This window comes from Cottoperca gobio, chromosome 19 (assembly GCF_900634415.1).
Source record: "Cottoperca gobio chromosome 19, fCotGob3.1, whole genome shotgun sequence".
Classification (NCBI taxonomy): Eukaryota; Metazoa; Chordata; class Actinopteri; order Perciformes; family Bovichtidae; genus Cottoperca; species Cottoperca gobio.
The window spans coordinates 5,166,649-5,183,968 of record NC_041373.1 but is presented as its reverse complement, the minus strand read 5'-3'; the positions used below and the strand labels follow the sequence as shown (position 1 = coordinate 5,183,968).

Sequence of the window (17,320 nt, the reverse complement as noted above, 5' to 3'; positions counted from 1 at the left end):
TGATAAAAAGTAATGGGTTATAATTTACCTGGTAAAACAATATTTTTCAGGGACTATTTTCTGGCGGAGGTATACATTTCTTCCATTTATTTTCTAAGAGACTAGATTCCTTCCTCCTCACTTCAGTCTCTTATCTGAAATACAGAGTAAGTCACTGAGCCCCCTCTCATGAACTCACCGGCTGTATTAGCTGGACACTCTCGGGGAAATTGCCCATGAAGGTGAGAGTGCTGATACGCTGGGAAAGCCGCGGGATCTTGCTGAAGCGGACCATAAAGCGGTCCTCCTCGCTGAGCTCGTCCAATGGCCTGCCCTCACACTCGTAATTGTGGATGAGTTTCATTTCGTACTCTGTGGGGATGAAACGCTCCAGCAGCTCGAGGAAGTCCAGGCTCAGAGCTCTCTGGTTGTACCTGTGGAGACGGCAGTGATGTGACTTATTTGTGTAGGATATTTATAACCTATTGCAGAAGGAAATATCTGAAATATTTTATACTCAGATTATTTAAAGGTATAATACGTAACATTTCCACATAAATGACGAGACCTATGTTATATTTTGTTGAGTTGTGTACTATCACACATTTTCCAACAATTTTCTAACCTAGAGAAATCTGTCATTTTAATCAAGTCCTGTTCATCTGGTGTCCTGTGAAGGCGACGCATCTCCTGATGAATCCTAACCAGGAGGTCTTAGCTTTAATGACTTTGGTACGTACGTCTCGATTGCACAGCAGATATCAGATGCAGCCATCCCCTCCTTGCGCAGGGTGATAGCCAGGTTTTTGGCCCTGTTGGGCTCCATCAGAGAAACTTTACTGGGGGTCTTGTGGGCCAGTTTCATCTTGAGGGTCCCGAGCTGGACAGGGGTGGACTGGGCCTTCGTCTTGAACTGCTCCTCAAAAGACGCCATGTTGAGCTCCTAAGAAAGAATATGGTGAGGAAATAGAGAGAAAAATGTAAGATGGAATAAAAACGGATGATGTGGTTTCTTTGTTTGGTTAAAGCAATAAGATGCAGAAGGAGAAGCAGGAAAAGGGCCAGATGGACCAGAGCCATCGTTTGTTTCACCTGTGTGTCTCCTGATACGACAAGTCAAAATATCTACCGTGATAAAAACTATTTTATGAGTCAAATCAAAGAGACATTCAAACACTGGATACACAAAGAACTAAGTGAAATAAAATACTTAATATGAAGATATTCTGGATTTCTACAATTCACAAATTGAAACCCTAATTTTCTACCATTGACCAAAAAACTGTTGCTTCACGTGCAGGCGAGGCGCTGAGATGTTTTACTTGTCCGAAAGAGAAAATGTATCAAGTTTCCAGAACTGTTTCACCACTGTACCCAAAAATAGTGTCCACTGTCTGGAAGTCAGTGGAATACTTTGATCTATCTATAGTGGTTAGTGGTAATTCAGTTTATTAATTACTATTAGGAAATAAATGATTGTATATTATTTAAATATTTGATTTGATTAATTCCCTCTCTAATTTATATTGTATATTGCTGTGAAAACATCTTCTTCAAACGACTATTTATTCGAGTTTCTCGCAAGAAAATACATTTGACAAGATTACATTTAAGCGCATCACATTCGCCCAATACTCATTTGTACTGAACAGACATTGAACGCATCATTATGCTAGTGAATGGCACCTCCTCGATCTGCCCCCAGGGAAGCGTTAATGTGGAGCCCCGAGATGTCTGGCTTTAGAAACACTGTTTTACGTTGTTGTGTTAAGAGCAGCAATTAAAGATTTCTTTAAGCTTCTTTTTTTATTTAATAACAGACCTGGTTGTGGAAATGCATATGAACAACTGGTGATCCTGCTTTTATATCAAGGATGCATTAACACAGAGCATATTGTTTCATCTGTAAAGGAGTTTGTTGTGGATGCTTAGGATGTTTTTATATTAACAAAAACCAATAAACGTAAAAATAAAATGGAACTATAAATACATTTAGAGAATGAGTCGACTGTTAGAAACTAAATGGAGATACAAGATGCAGTATGTCGTGGGACCAAAACCAACCTCTAAGACGTGCTCATCGTCCAGCTCGATGAAGATGGTTCCTGCCACCTGGTTGGATTTGAGCGCCTGCCAGTTCAACAGCGGCATGCGGTATTTGGTTTGAATAGGCTTCTTCTTTTTACAACCTGAAAGGAAGAATGAAATTGTCGGACATCAAGACATCAATTTATTTTGAATCAAATGTAGAGGTCCACAGTTATGAATAAGACACTGAACGAAACTTCTCTTTTCATCTTGAACCTTATGGCAGGAAGGTTGTACATATTCACTCTAGCTTCTCTTTTTCTTTCTTTTCTCTTCTTTTACTACATTCATGCCTGCTTGTGTGTTTTGCGTATATAAATATTATAAGTGCTGTTTGTTTGTTTTGTTTAGTCTTTAATGAGTAATATTGTCACTTTATATTTCTTTGAATAGGGGAGGACTCTGAATACGCCTTCCATGCTTCCTTCTTCCCCTGCACGGTAATTATTGTGTTTTCCTTTATTCGTAACGGTCTCAAAACGTAATAGTTGATGGTCAATTACTTTCAGGGGACAAAAGTAAACCTAAACCTGGTCTCACAGGTGGTTATAATAATGTGACTGAATATAAGTCACATGAAGGCAACCGAAGATGCCTTTGAATGCCACATTTGCTCACTCTTCTCTGGACCCCCCCCCCCCCCCCCCCCGTCCCCCATAGTGGACTCACCTGAGCTCCCATCCCCTGATGGCTGGGTCGTACCACCTCCAAGAAGCAGCAGAGGTGGTGGAGCCACTGGTGGAGGAGGAGGAGGAGGAGGAGGAGGTGGAGTGCCAGTTGAGCCTGGAGGAGGAGGAGGAGGAGGAGGAGGAGGAGGAGGAGGTGGAGGAGCTGGCACTGATGACTGCAGAGGATCCTCAGAGAGGGGAGGCTGAGGGTCTGAGGAGGGGGGAGAGGACTCGTGGTCTTTACCTGAATCTGCTTCTTCTTTAGCTGTCAGGGGAACAACAAACTGTTTACCTCTCGTCTCTCTACATTTATAAAGTTATTACATCTCAAGATAATACTGTATGGGTCCGTTATCTCCAAATAAATTCAGAATTATTTTTGAATGAAGTATATCATTTTGTACGTCCATTCACGTCTTTGCATTAACTTCATACTTCAATCGCACAACCTACAGTAGAGAAGAGGTCTGGGCATGACTTAAACTTGTGGTTCATAAATACAATCTGTGCTGGTTGCTGAGAAATTAGAGACTTAATGAGTCTATGTGGCCTATTTTAGCTTTAACTAAACTCATTAAACTCATTTCATACATTAATCTTATTTCTAATTGATGTTCACAAAATGTTGTGTAAGCAGCAATATTATCTGCAGTTCAAGGCCCACCAAATATTTATCATTTATTATCAAATCTGGTCCTCAAATACATTTTTTCCCCAATTTGTATTTTTAAGTCGGCAAAATCAGGACATAAAAATACATTTTCCTTTCATATTCAACTTATAACCGGCCCTCTGAGATACCAGCCGACCAGTGGCCTTCAGGTACTTCAGGAATTTGAAGCCTCTGCTGTAGATGTTTCTAATTACAGGACGTCTGTAACAAATGTTATTTCAGTCTGGAGGAGGTGTGACGAGATCAACAGCTCGGACCTTTCTCTACCACGTGCTGGATGATGGGGACCACCTGGACGTCCAAGTTTCCGGAAGGGGAGCGCTTCATTCGGACCAGCCCCTGCTCCACCAGAGCCTGGACTTTGACCTCCAGCTCCATCAGGGCCTGTGTGGATCGATCCTTGTCTCGCTCTCTCTCTCTCTCCCTCTCACGCTCTTGCTCTCTCTCTCGTTCTCGCTGCTGCAGGAGAATCACTTGGGAGCAGGACTCACGTAGACTCTCCTACATAACACAATACAATACAGAGGAACAGGAAACAGTAGTGGTTCTATGTATATGAACTACAAAATCACAGTAAAATGGCCAAAAGTATCAAATACTAACGTATAGTATATGTATAGTGTCGTATGTCAAGATTGGTGTAGCATACATGCTTAGAGAAAAACTATGTGTTGGGTTTTATTGTTGCAGCTCTGGACATTGATCTGATCTGTTACATTAAAGGATAGGTTCACATTTCTTTTATTTTTCTTACTGGCATACCCATTTTTACATATTTGCTACTTTTGTGTTGTACTGTAGTGCTTGTTGAAGCATTGTATTCATGTTAGGCCACTGTTTGTAATAACCTGAGTGCAGATAACTCCGGCATACTTACATTGAGGTGGAAACTGAAATGTTGATTAACGTGCACAGTCCCTGGTAAATACATGGTCTTTAACTGATGTTAAATTCTAACGTTTTAGGAGAATATTAACTGTAAATAAAACATATAGATTTAATGGGAGGAAGTTACTTCTTTCAGCCCCGAGTAGTGTCTGCAGGTATTCTTCTATTAGACTGCATTCCCCCAACAGCCCTCACCAATAAGTTGGGCAGCCTGTAAGTAGCCTGAGAGACTAAACTTGGGGCAAGAAAAGCCAGAAAGCACTAACTGCTGCTCGTTAAGCTTTGAGTGCTCGTATCATCAACAGTGGTGAAATGTAACTAAGTACTGCACTTAAGTATCATTTTGAGGTATTTTAATTTTCTTCCACTTCTCTACATTTCAGAGGTAAATATAATGTCATTTTTACTTCACTACATTATTTGATAACTTAAATTTCCTTTAGATTATTAATACAAAATATAATGGTGTAGGATTAAACTGCCCAGCAGTCAATTATTAAACAATATCTCCACATTTACCAGCTGCAACATTAAAGTGATGAACACATTAATGCATCAAACATTATCATCCAAAAATATAATATATATTATTCTGAAGTGAGCCATTCTGCAAAATGAGTACTTTAACTTTTTTATACTTGAAGTATATTTTGATTCTAATACTTTTGTACTTTTATTTAATTAAGATGTGGACTGAAGGACTTTTACTTGTAGTATTAATCATTTTACTTAAGTAAAAGATCTGAGTACTTCTTCCAGCACTGAAGCACTGTAGGTCAAAACTCAGGCACAAAGTCCAGCTGTAAGCTGTGATGTTTACAACACATTGTTTGGGTTTTAATTTTACTGTTCACCTTCGTTTAGTCTTAGTCGAAACACTCAAGCTATTTTTTAATCGATCAATGTTCCAAGACCTCTGCAATTACTTTGCTGCGTACAATATCATCCAGACACAACCACTACGCGAGTTGTACTTTTCCTTTAAGAAAACTAAAATACAAAGGAGAGAATGGTGTACTCTACCTTTAGGAGCTCCACTTCTTTTGTGCTCTGAATGAGCTTCTTCTCCATTTCTGACACTTTCTCCACAGCCTCCCTCTCACTCTCCTGCAGCCTGCAGCTTAACTGTGACACCAAGAGTTTATGAGAATATAAGTTTACACATAGTGATTTCCTTCATACATGCTGTGTACATCTGCATGTGTGTGTGTGTGTGTGTGTGTGTGTGTGTGTGTGTGTGTGTGTGTGTGTGTGTGTGTATGTGTGTGTGTGTGTGTGCCGTATACCCACCTGCATGTTGTGCTCCTGCAGCTCCTCCATGTGTTCCAGCAGAGCGTTCTTGGTCTCTGCATCCTCAAGCAGCGCTCCCACATCAAACACATTGTCCAGATAGGCCTGAATCTGCACCAGCAGTCTGTCACTCTCTGTGAACTTCAACTTCTACACACACAGGATATTGAAAGAAGATATAAAGATTTGACATGTTGTAGCTAATCAACAAGTTACAAACAGTTATTGTTCTCCAACAATGGATTCTTCTCAGTCTTAACATGCATGGTAAATAAAACGTCCCCATTTCAAGGACAAACGTCAAACTTGCCTCAAGGTAGTCATCCAGCCCGTGACTAGTGAACTCATACTGGAGGTGGACCCTGAAGTTCATGTTTTCTACCGAGTGGACCACAATGTTGATAAACTGCATACAAGCCACCTGGTGGACAGAAAGAGGAAACACTGGGTTTATCTTAACATGCAATAGCTGCCATTTAGAGACTGGACAGCTCTACAGAGAGATGTGCAACTACAGGTGTGATTATTATGTGTGCTCATTCTATAGGTCAGGTCAGGGTCAATATATAAACATCCATCGAGGAAAATAAAAAACAGAAAATTCTTAATTTCTTTCTCTCCAACTATGTTTTCATGTCCTACAGTTTCTGTTTTGTTACCTCTGCCAAAGGGGGAAATGTTTTGGGCTCAGTTTGTTTGTGTGTCAGCAGGATTACAGGGATAACTACTGTCCCTATTTTCATCAAACTTGATTACATTTTGGAGTGGATCCAAATCATGGACCTTTACGAGATGGATTTGATTGCATTTGTGCTGCATTGATTGAAATAATCGGAAAAACAAGTTCCCGACTTGGAACATTCACGTGAATGTCCCCTCAGGTAAAAACATCTTTCAGTGTGTTGTTTAAACACTGAGCAATACAATAAAACACATCTTTTTTGTAGCGTCCATGTTTGTTTCCACATTAGGCCTTAAAGCTCATAAAAACACCAAAGTCAGAAGGACAACTTCCACAGCTTCTGGAAATGTGAGTATCTGAGGAGGTGCCATCCTAGTTCATGTTGATCTTGTGGAGCATAAATAGACGACAACCACATGTTGTTGCTCAACACTATGTTGCAGAATGACAATTAATGATCCTTGAATGTAGGGCTGCAAAGATTAACCCATTGACAAAAAACTTACTCGACAAATATTTTTGATACATGTGTGATGGTTCCAGTTTCATAAATGTCTTTTTTTACACAAATATTATTGTAAAATTAATATCTTTCATTTTCAACTTTTTATAGACCAACAATTAATTTGAGAAAATATTTATGAATATAAAAAATAGTTGCATTATTATTTTTGCATTTATATGATTGACAGCTCAAAACAATAAGTTAGACAAGGCATTCATTCATGTGTTCACACTGGGTTGAAGCATGAAATGCAGCAACATTAAAAGCTCTTCAGTTGAGTGCTGTCATTCACACTCTGCCCATTTAACATAATTGCACGCAATTGGTTTTAATTAAAAGGCAGACTGCCATTTATTAATGTCTGTGTCTAAGAGCTTTATATTATAGCAACTAATTACTGCTGTTCTTTCTTTTGCTTGATGCAGAATTGAAATGTTTATACTGAATTTTTAACAACTTCTTTATAAAGTCAAACGTAGGCGAATAGTCTGGAAATGTCCACTATTTTACATAGTAAAATAAAAAAATAAATATAGCACTATGATTTTAAAAGAATACTCCGCCAAATTATCATTGCCTGACTCGCTTGTAAATATTACAGCCATGTTTCTTTATTGGTTTACATTCAAAGTGGCAGAACTCGCTTGGTCCTCACAGCTGCCAGGAAGCTGTTTCTCTGAGTGTATGTCTGTCGGCAGCCCCGGGTGAAATACTGCCACTATACTGCCCCCTACTTCTTTGGAGCAGGTGGCTCGGACACATTACACCTTGAACCTTTAACGTTATAATTCAGTTTCAGTAAAGTTTGTTTTCAGTGCGTGTTTGCTAGTTTTAGCTTAGTTTGAGTTTTTCAGAAAGGTTTAGTTTTAGTTTTTATGTATTTAGTTTCCGTCAGGGCCAGGTATAATGTCTCATGAGTATGAAGCTACATATACATACAGAATACATGATTACAGGATTGGAGAACTGTGTAGCAATGGTCATGATGTTTAAATCTTTGGACGTGTACTGTTTCACTACCACACTCCAGCGGGTTAACATTAGACCTGAGCTGAAGGGTTAAATGGCATTTGATATAACTGCGATATTTAAATGATGTTCTTGTTGTTTCATTTCTACAAGACCTGACTGCATGAGTAAAACAACAGGGATTAACTGTGAAGCAATTGCAGAACAGCGCCATCTCCTGGAATCTCAAGCAGTTCAATGTCTGTGCTTCATTTGCAGAAGTGATAAATTATAGCCAAAAATCTGAAGTGAATTCTCCTTTTTTAACAACACAATATTGTTTCAATTGATTTTTACTCGAAGGATATAGTTTGTATATAGTTTTAGTCTACGACAATATTTTTCACTGCTAACTGCAATTTGTAAAATTGATAAAAAGGTTTCCTCTTTACTAAAATAAGATTTTACTAGTATTACGCATCAGGACTGTCAGTATCAGATGACCAGAGAATCAAGTTATTAAACTCCTCTCTTTGCATAAACTATTACCTCACAATAAATCACAAGCAGTCTTATTGTATGGTCGACTGTATCACTGACAGATTCTTATTGCTTTCAGCTTTACCATGAAGTCGATGTTGCTGTCCTCATGGTGGAAATACTCCATGAGCTTCTCAAACCGACCTCTCTCTCCACACACCTGAAAAACAGTCAAAGGAGTGAAAGTCAACATCAGCTCACAGCAGGCAGCGGGAAACTACACAAGAGGATTCATATATTCTTCTCATTGTGTTTTGCGTTAATTATTGATTCGTAATATCTGGGTGAAGTCCTTTGAGACATGCTTCTGAGGATGGATTAGATAAATACAACTTGTATTATGTCTTCTCCTTACACATGGGGGCAGTGTGCTCACAATAACAAGTGCAAAACAATAGTACAGTAATGCTATCCATCCATCTATCTGTGTGTCTGTACGTGTGTGTGTGTATGTGTGTGCGTGTGTGCGTGTGTGTGTGTGTGTGTGTGTGTGCGTGTGTGTGTGTGTGTGTGTGTGTGTGTGTGTGTGTGTGTGTGTGTGTGTTTAGAGAGAAGGATAATTTGGCTTTTGTTTGTTGGGAATCTGCAGAATGTATTTTCAGGTTTAGCCCAGTTCAGTTAAAAAACTTAAAAAATGGCAACAATAAGAAGAAATATTCATAACAGTGTTGCATTTGCATTGTTACAGGATCATTGCTCTGTTACACACAGTCGAGCGTGTTCTTCGTTCTGCAGTAAAACCATCACACGATCAAGGCTTCAGTACGTGTTTGAGAAAAATGTGGCTAAATTATAATTGTGCTTCCTTAACTAACAGCTCAGCAGATTCCCTGTCTCGTTCCATTAGAAGTCGTCTCTCCGTGTTTGCGATCTTTTACTCTGCCTCCTCCTTTTTTGCCCACTCATGTCCGCTAAATAATGCAGCAAGCCAACCTGACAGCCTGCACAACCCAAAACAATGCCCACGTTCTGCTACTGAAGGGACACATAAGCCAGCTCTTGGCTCAGAGCCCGCCTGCCTGCCTCTACTCTACGACCGATGTATCACACCATCTCTCTCCCTCTCGCCCACACACACATGGCGCTGCGGTACCCAAACAAGCACCACTCTCTGTGATACTCGAGTCACTGCTGTGGTAACTGATGCCGCACTAATCAAGCAGGCGAGGTGAGGACTTGCCACTCAATTTTCTTCTTTTCTTTTTCTTTATTATGTGTTTGGTGATATTCTATATTCCTCTTATTCTCAATAAATCCCATTAAAAGCCCAAAACCGACAATTAATTGATCTTTACAAGTGTTGTGTGTAACAAAGCCTGATGTCTACTTCCTCTGCGCCATAGAGCTCCATTGTTGTTAAAAACTATGAAAACACATCAATGAGCTAAACTGTTGCACTGGCTGACATGTTCCTACAATACCATGAACACACACTGTAGTTTCTGATGACTCCCACACACACACACACACACACACACACACACACACACACACACACACACACACACACACACACACACACACACACCGTCCTGCTGTTACAAATACTCACTAGAGCCCCAAATGTGTATTCATCCGCCCCTGAAAATAGTTCCCAACAAATGCACTATTTCTTCCTGTTTGAGTGACGTTTGATAAACACTATAGTGAACAGCTGTTTTACGTAGTTACTGACTTTACTATGTAACATTTCCGCATTATGACTAAAACCGACTAGACCGTTGTTATATATTTTGTTGAGTTATGTATTTACATTATCCCAAATGTTTCCAACACTTTTCAAACTAAGAAATCTGTCCGTTTAATCAAGGCAACAGTCCGTTTCATATCTCCTTCTGAATGTGTGAGTGGTGTGGTTTTCTGCCAGAAGCTGTTATAAATTGACTTTTTTTATAGCGGAGCAGGTGATCAAGGAGGAGACATCTGCAGAGAAATCTGCTCCCAGTAAAAACCTCCTGACATGATGAACACTGAAGGAATCCTAACTGCAACGACAAACTCCCATGATCCCACGCTACTTCACAACAAACTCCGTCTTTGTTATGGTTTTGATTGAGAGACCATTAGCGGCAGAAAATGACATTTTGTGTGTTTAAGTGAAATTTAGATTTAGCTTCCCTCATGCCTCAGGTGAACAGTTACAGTGCAAGTGATGCATCTGCGTCCGGTTACAGTCGCTTTCAGGATGAAACACAAGTAAATATCCTCAGCAGGACAAAGTTTATACTCAAATAGGCAAATTACATTTGCTTCGGTTGATGTTTTATGTACTCCCCCTGGATAAATCCACAATTTGAGAACGATCTGACTAAAACTAACTCACACGTAAACTCAGATAACAATGACTAAATTAAAACCACTGTATCAGCCATGCGATCGAGTCAAACTGTTGTTCTCAGTGTTTCTGAGATTAGACGAGGCAGTGGATGCCGCTAGCTCTGGGCTATTCTAAGGAAATTACAAAAGTGGTCAAGATCTGAATCCAAAAGCAACTGTTGCCAGCAGACGTTAAATTCTTGCTGTCGAGCTTGTTGCACGGCAGATTTCTAACATCCTTGACATTTACTAATAATAGACGCTCCTGGTTCAGGTTTATACTCCTTTCTGTCCGCAGGAGGCGATCTGTTGGCAACAGTTGCTGCTTTCTCAGGCAAAGATGAGAGAGGGCCAAGGAGAGGTCAGAGGCAACTCAACAAGTGTTTCACATACTTTTACGCCTCTTCCGTCAGTTTCGTCTGGCGGTGGGACAACTGGGCCGAGCAGCTGACGGGGGGGGGCAGGTGGCTCAGGGGTTCCCCTTAACCTGCTTTTCAGTGCATTAAAGGGCTGCTGGAATGTGGGCGCTGTACCACTAATACCTCTTCTATGTTTGGCATAAGACCAGTTTAAAATAAAGTCTGAATGTGGGCTGAGTCATGGTTATAAACAGCAGGTCATCCTGGAGAAGCAGAACGTGGAAATAGTGAAATTTAAGAATGATGGGGTACAATACGTGTGTGAATCCTTTCAACACAGCCGAGGATTGTAATTTACAAAGTAAACAACTATTTTAAAACACCAAAACTGTACTTCAAATCTCAGATTGATGATTTCCTGGAGAGCTGAGTATCAAATGGTCAGAAAAAGCTCAAGAGTTTGTTGGTACTGACTGGTGGGGGAATGTCACGAAGTACATTTAGTACTTGAGTATATACATTACTTTTTTCATCCTCTTATTGTAAACCATGTTTCTCCAGATGTGTTGGTTTGTGATAAACTGAAGGACGAAGTGTAACTTTAAGTGTTGAGAAAATTCTCCTACTTCTTAAGTTAAATAAAGTCTTTAAAAATCCTCTTTTATCAGCTGGACAATGCATCGTTGACCTTCAGAGACACGTGGTTCTCACAGGACGGAGACAAAGTTACAAACATATGATCTGATAGAATATGATGCGTTGCTGTAGATGAAACTACACAACAGAATATAAAGGAGGTAAAATGAGCACAATCTTAAACATCTACAGCAGTAAAATGCAACATACACATTAATTAAAAGAAATATTAATCCAGAAACATCATATAAACAGTGAAACACTGACGGGGAACATTTCCCTGCACAGTGAATACTTTTACTTTTCATACTTACATTTGCTGATAATACTTTTATTTAAGTAAGGTTTGAATGCAGGACTTTTACTTTCTTGTGGAGTATCTTCACAGTGTGGTATTAGTACTTTTACTTAAGTAAAGTATCAGAATACTTCTTACATCACTGCTGCTGACTGAAATGTGTCAGTAGCACCAAGTACAACAAACAGATTTATAATCTTGTTTACTTATTTATTTGTCTTTTTTAGATTCCACAGTTCGTGATTTGGATGATTTAAAATGATGATCATTTTAGACATACATTTGATAACATGTCTCAGTTGTGTAAAAAAACTAATTTGAACTAGTTAGCAAACAGTTGCTTATTTCCATTTCCAGCCGTTACGAAGCAACATGATCATTTATGTGTTTGTGTCATCCTGATGAATGTTGGTCCCTTATTCTCTCTTTCAGCTGTGTTTTCTCCACCATCTCCTGAATCTCTGTCTCTTTAGCAGCTAATTGCTGCACTATGTTCACCAGCTAGTCTCCAACTGTGTCTGTCAGCTGTTTGCTGCTGAGCAGGTAGAGTACGGTGGCTTGTTACAACTTGCTCTGAAACCAGCTGCCGTGGCTGAAAACGACACTATGGAGCGGTGACAGGGAACCAAAACTGTGAAGTTGCAGCCAGACAGATAAACAAAGAGCTGAAACTATAAAGCACAGATAATACTAGAGACCCCTCTCACATATTTATATTGTTTTCATTTAATACATTTTTATTAGAAAAATATCAAGTATAGCCGTTTAACATAAGCGGCTAAAATCAACAAGGTTTTTTTTTTTTTATAGCAAGGTTTTCCAATAATTAGTGAGTTGTTATTGAAATTCATCGTGTCCTTTAAATACAGTATGTTTATGTGGGAGTGTGTATGTGTGAGAAAGAGTTCATCTTAACCAAACCGATCCTGCAGAGCTCGCCTGAAGTGCATCCAAACCCAAACAGATCACGACCTCAGCGCATTTATTCTTATTTCTCGTCTCCCTCTTGCATCTTTTTAAATCTTCGTCGTATGTATTGTTGCCTTTTTTATTTGTTAGTAAGTCCAAATTGTCTACATGTGTATGCACAAATGAGTAAATAAAGGGAAAAAATTATACAAAATAAAAAATGTCACTGATTTGAAACGAAACCCGGCAAAATTCCTCGTACGTGAATTAAAACGATTGATTGTGAGTTACACCAGCAGGACAAACAATGGATCTACATCATCTCATCTTACAGCTGAAAAGAACAATACTGTGATTGCTATGATGTTTCAGACTAACATGGCTGAATGTAGTTTAGGACGTTTTATTACTGTACCTCTTTGAAGTTGTCGAAGGCGGAGAGGATGATGTCATGCCCTCCTCTCACCAAACACACGGCCGCCAGCAGCTCCAGCACCAGGGCTTTGGTCCTGAGAAGCACAATGTATATGTACATTTACTCTTAGTATTTGGGGTAACCCATCTCAACACATTGTCAAGTTACGTCATGATTTCAAAGTTAGTTTACAGGAAATACATTTACACACACATTACAGTTTGTTACCTTGGGTTTCTGTTGTTGAGGCTGAGCGTGATCTCGTTGACACAGCAGGGATGCTTCATCACCAGGTTGAACCCAGACTGACCACACACACACACACACACACACACACACCCACACACACACACACACCCACACACACGCACACACACACACACACACACACACACACACGTCAATATTTAAACTTTCCAAGTCAAAATTATAAGCTATTATGTTCAAATGTTTATCTTATAATTTTGACATTGAAATTCTTTTTTTTTCGCTTAGTAACTCATAGTTATGGCTTTGCATATCTTAATTATGCCTTACAGTAACTTTGGTTTTGAAAGTTACATTATTGGAATTCCTTTATTTTTTTATACTTCACTCATAATTAAAACTTAATTTTCACTTTATATATCTATACATCATGATTAAGAAAGTCAACATTTTGACTCGTAATTGTGACCTACAAGTCTAAATTTGGACTTTGTATCTCATTAGTATGTTATGTTTTTAATTCCTAACTTTTCATCCATTTTTTTATTTTCCTGGCAGACATGAGCTCCCATACATATCTGTGAAACATGACATGAATTACAGGCCATGGAAATTCATTAAGTGTTTTGTTTTTTTATAACTGAGTAGGCGTTTTTAAATACCTGATAGTTCATGATGGCACGTAAACACATGATGCAGAGATGAACGTCATCTGTCTGGCTCACGACACGAGAGCTTCTCAGGGTTTTCCTGTTTTGGAGAGAGTTGAATCTGCAGGTGAGAGGGGCTGCTGTTACGGCTTTGTTATCCCTACACCTACACTAATATACATTAATATATATACTAATATATATATATATATATATATATATATATATATATACATATATATATATTAGTATATATATATATATTAGTATATATACTAATATATATATACACACACACTAATATATATATATACACACACATGTATATATATATATTACCCACTTAGTAAGCTTACACATGATCTTATTCTGTCAAACTGGAAACTCCCACTTTGTCTAATGACAGGTTTAATGTTACGAGTGTCACGCAGACATTTCTCACAGCAGTCTGAAACCACAAGACTATGACAAGAATGCAGTCGCTTCAGATTAGAAAGAGTGTGTGTGCACGTGTGTGTGTGTGTGTGTCATTTGTAGTGCAACATTTTTCCAAAAAAAACCTGCATGCTCGATTTGACAACACTGCTGTCAGAATTATTTTCTGACTGAAGTTAAAACAGTTCTGGAAAAACTAAATATTTCTGCATTTGAAGATAACTTGAAGTGATGCATCAACAAAAGTATTGTTTTATTGTTAAAATGTAATTAATTATTCACTTTGTTGGTTTTCATTATTTTAGGTCAGAAATGTATTCAGAAATAAAGATAAATTCAACCAACTTAAATAAATGTTACAAATAAAGTTACATATGTGAATTTAGTTCGACCATATGACATGTATGTGTAATATTAGCCAGTATGATTTGTGTGTGTGTGTGTGTGTGTATGTGTGTGTGTGTGTGTGTGTATGTGTGTGTGGGTGTGTGTGTGTGTGTGTGTGTGTGACAGTATTTGCATATCAAATGCAAACAGCCTCTACAACTGTGTCATCTGTCGAGGGAGAGATCAGGAGGGCTTTGTCAGAAACTGTGTTTGTGTGCAATGAAATTAAACTGCAGCAGATGAAGGATGTCTGTTTGTGAGTGTACAGTGTACATACAAGTATATAGTGTGTGTACATGTAGGTTAAGATACGTCACATGAAGCAATATATGTTCTAGGTTTCAATTATTTTCAAGGGTTTACAAATGATAAATAATTTCTCCAAGAATAACCTCTTCTGTTTTTTTAGCTACACTATGTCAAAATATGTGGACACCCCGGTTAACATATTTCTGTGTATTTTGGTCTGGACCTGTTTTTCTTGGACTAGATTTTCTTCGTTCCAATGACGAGGAATCTTAATGCTACAACATACAATTATATTTTAGACAATAGAATTCTCACAACATGGTTTCAATAGTTTGTTTGTCTCTTTCGTGTTTCGACAGGACAATTCTCCGTGTGCAAAGTCAGCTCCATAAAGAAATGGTTTGTTGTGGAAGAACTTGACTGGTCTGCACAGAGCTCTGACCTGAACCCCGTCCAATACCTTGTGGATGAACTGGAACACCAAGTGTGAGACAGACCTGATCACTTTTATTCATCTTGTGTGTATATCAAGTGAAAAAGCCTCGATCCTTTATTCTAAGTTAGCGTACTAATATTAATTACTATAGATGGATGTGATCAGTTTCTTTCTTTACTTGGTTATTACATTACCAGCATTACATGGTTTTGGTAATTGATGAAGCAATTAGTTACAATGCATAAACACGGATGGATTACTGAAGGGGCCAAAGAAACTCCATACCATACACAAGGTACTCCATAACTAACTCGGCTGGTGGAATTCTCTCATACGCTTGCTCTATGTACATCAAGGATGTTACGGGTATTTTTATACTCAGAAGTCAAACGTTTTTGGCCAAGTTTTTGGCCAAGTATGTCTCCAGACCTAAACCCAATTGAGCACATGTGGGGCATCCTCAAGAGGAAGGTGGAGGAGTGCAAGGTGTCCAACATCCGTGCGCTCCGTGATGTCGTCGTGGAGGAGTGGAAGAAGATTCCAGAAGCAACCTGTGCAGCTCTGGTGAATTCCATGCCCAGGAGGGTTAAAGCAGTGCTAGATAACAATGGTGGTCACACAAAATATTGACACTTTGGGCACAATTAGGACATGTTCACTATGGGGTGTACTCACTTTTGTTGCCAGCTGTTTAGACATTAACAGCTGTGTACTGAGTAATTTTCAAAGGACAATAAATCTATACTGTTATTCAAGCAGCACACTGACTACTTTAAGTTATATCAAAGTTTCAGTAGGATAATGTTATCCCCTGAAAGGATATAACAGAATATTTGCAAAAATCTAAAGGGTGTACTCACTTTTGAGATATACTGTATATCAATGGTTAGCAGCCGATAACAGAGCTGCTATTGACTTGCATCATGGTGTGTTCAAGCTCTTTTCATTATAAATTGAGTATTGGGAGAAACTTGAATTAATACCGTTGTTTGAAGGAGATGTTTCACAGCAACATAAAATACATATTAGAGAGACAATTGTGATCAGGTTGTTTTTTTACCGTGGTATCAAATTTGGGTTTCGAGAATTGTTCTGCTGTTTGTATCGTCTACCAAAATGTTACAGTCAGATTTGTTACTTAAGATACAATAATGGAGTTGGAGTTGAGAGACGTTTTATAAATATAAAAATGTCTTATTAGAAATGTAAATCCACATTATATACCTGTACATGATATTAATTAATATTAATTAATATTAAGTACAGTATGTGCATACAAACAGATACATTTGTGATTTTCAGCTCGCACATCAACTCATCGGCCTCACATGAATCCATGAAACATTACTCACTCACTCCCATCAGCCCACTCTGTCCGTACCTGACTGTGAAGGCCTTGCTGGCCTTCGAGGCGCTGTGAGTAGGTGAGTTGCTGGCACTTCTGCTCAGATCTTCCACTGACCTGTCCACAGTTTTGCTTTTGTCTGTGGGCAGCATGCCATTGTCCAAAGGGTCCACATCATAGCTGTGAGTCACAGAATCAGAGTTGAAATGTAGCCTGTGGTGGTATTCATGAGGTAGTTTGACACAGTTGTGGCTGTGTGAAGGAGATAAGACAAATGATGGTGTTTTAAGCCGATACGTACATGACAGCTCTGTGGGCAAAGGACAGATAATCCACAAGAACATCCAAGCCTTGGTTCTCCTCGTTTAAGAACTCCTGAGCCCAGCTGCAAGGGGAAAATACATTTCTCAAACCTCA

At 38.9% G+C, this 17,320-nt stretch overlaps 1 protein-coding gene across 1 annotated transcript in view; it reads right to left on the bottom strand.

Moving 5' to 3' along the window:
- Positions 1-17,320, bottom strand: part of fmnl1b (formin-like 1b) — a 41,362-nt gene that overhangs the window by 9,109 nt on the left and 14,933 nt on the right. Inside the window, exons 5-18 of the mRNA XM_029456406.1 lie at positions 17,205-17,288; positions 16,940-17,083; positions 14,064-14,151; positions 13,423-13,499; positions 13,195-13,288; positions 8,347-8,421; positions 5,897-6,007; positions 5,587-5,736; positions 5,320-5,421; positions 3,666-3,909; positions 2,737-3,000; positions 2,044-2,168; positions 720-922; positions 179-413 (exon numbers count right to left, since the gene is read on the bottom strand). Of these exons, the coding sequence (XP_029312266.1) occupies positions 179-413; positions 720-922; positions 2,044-2,168; positions 2,737-3,000; positions 3,666-3,909; positions 5,320-5,421; positions 5,587-5,736; positions 5,897-6,007; positions 8,347-8,421; positions 13,195-13,288; positions 13,423-13,499; positions 14,064-14,151; positions 16,940-17,083; positions 17,205-17,288 (1,996 nt within the window). The remainder of the gene's footprint in view (positions 1-178; positions 414-719; positions 923-2,043; positions 2,169-2,736; positions 3,001-3,665; positions 3,910-5,319; positions 5,422-5,586; positions 5,737-5,896; positions 6,008-8,346; positions 8,422-13,194; positions 13,289-13,422; positions 13,500-14,063; positions 14,152-16,939; positions 17,084-17,204; positions 17,289-17,320) is intronic.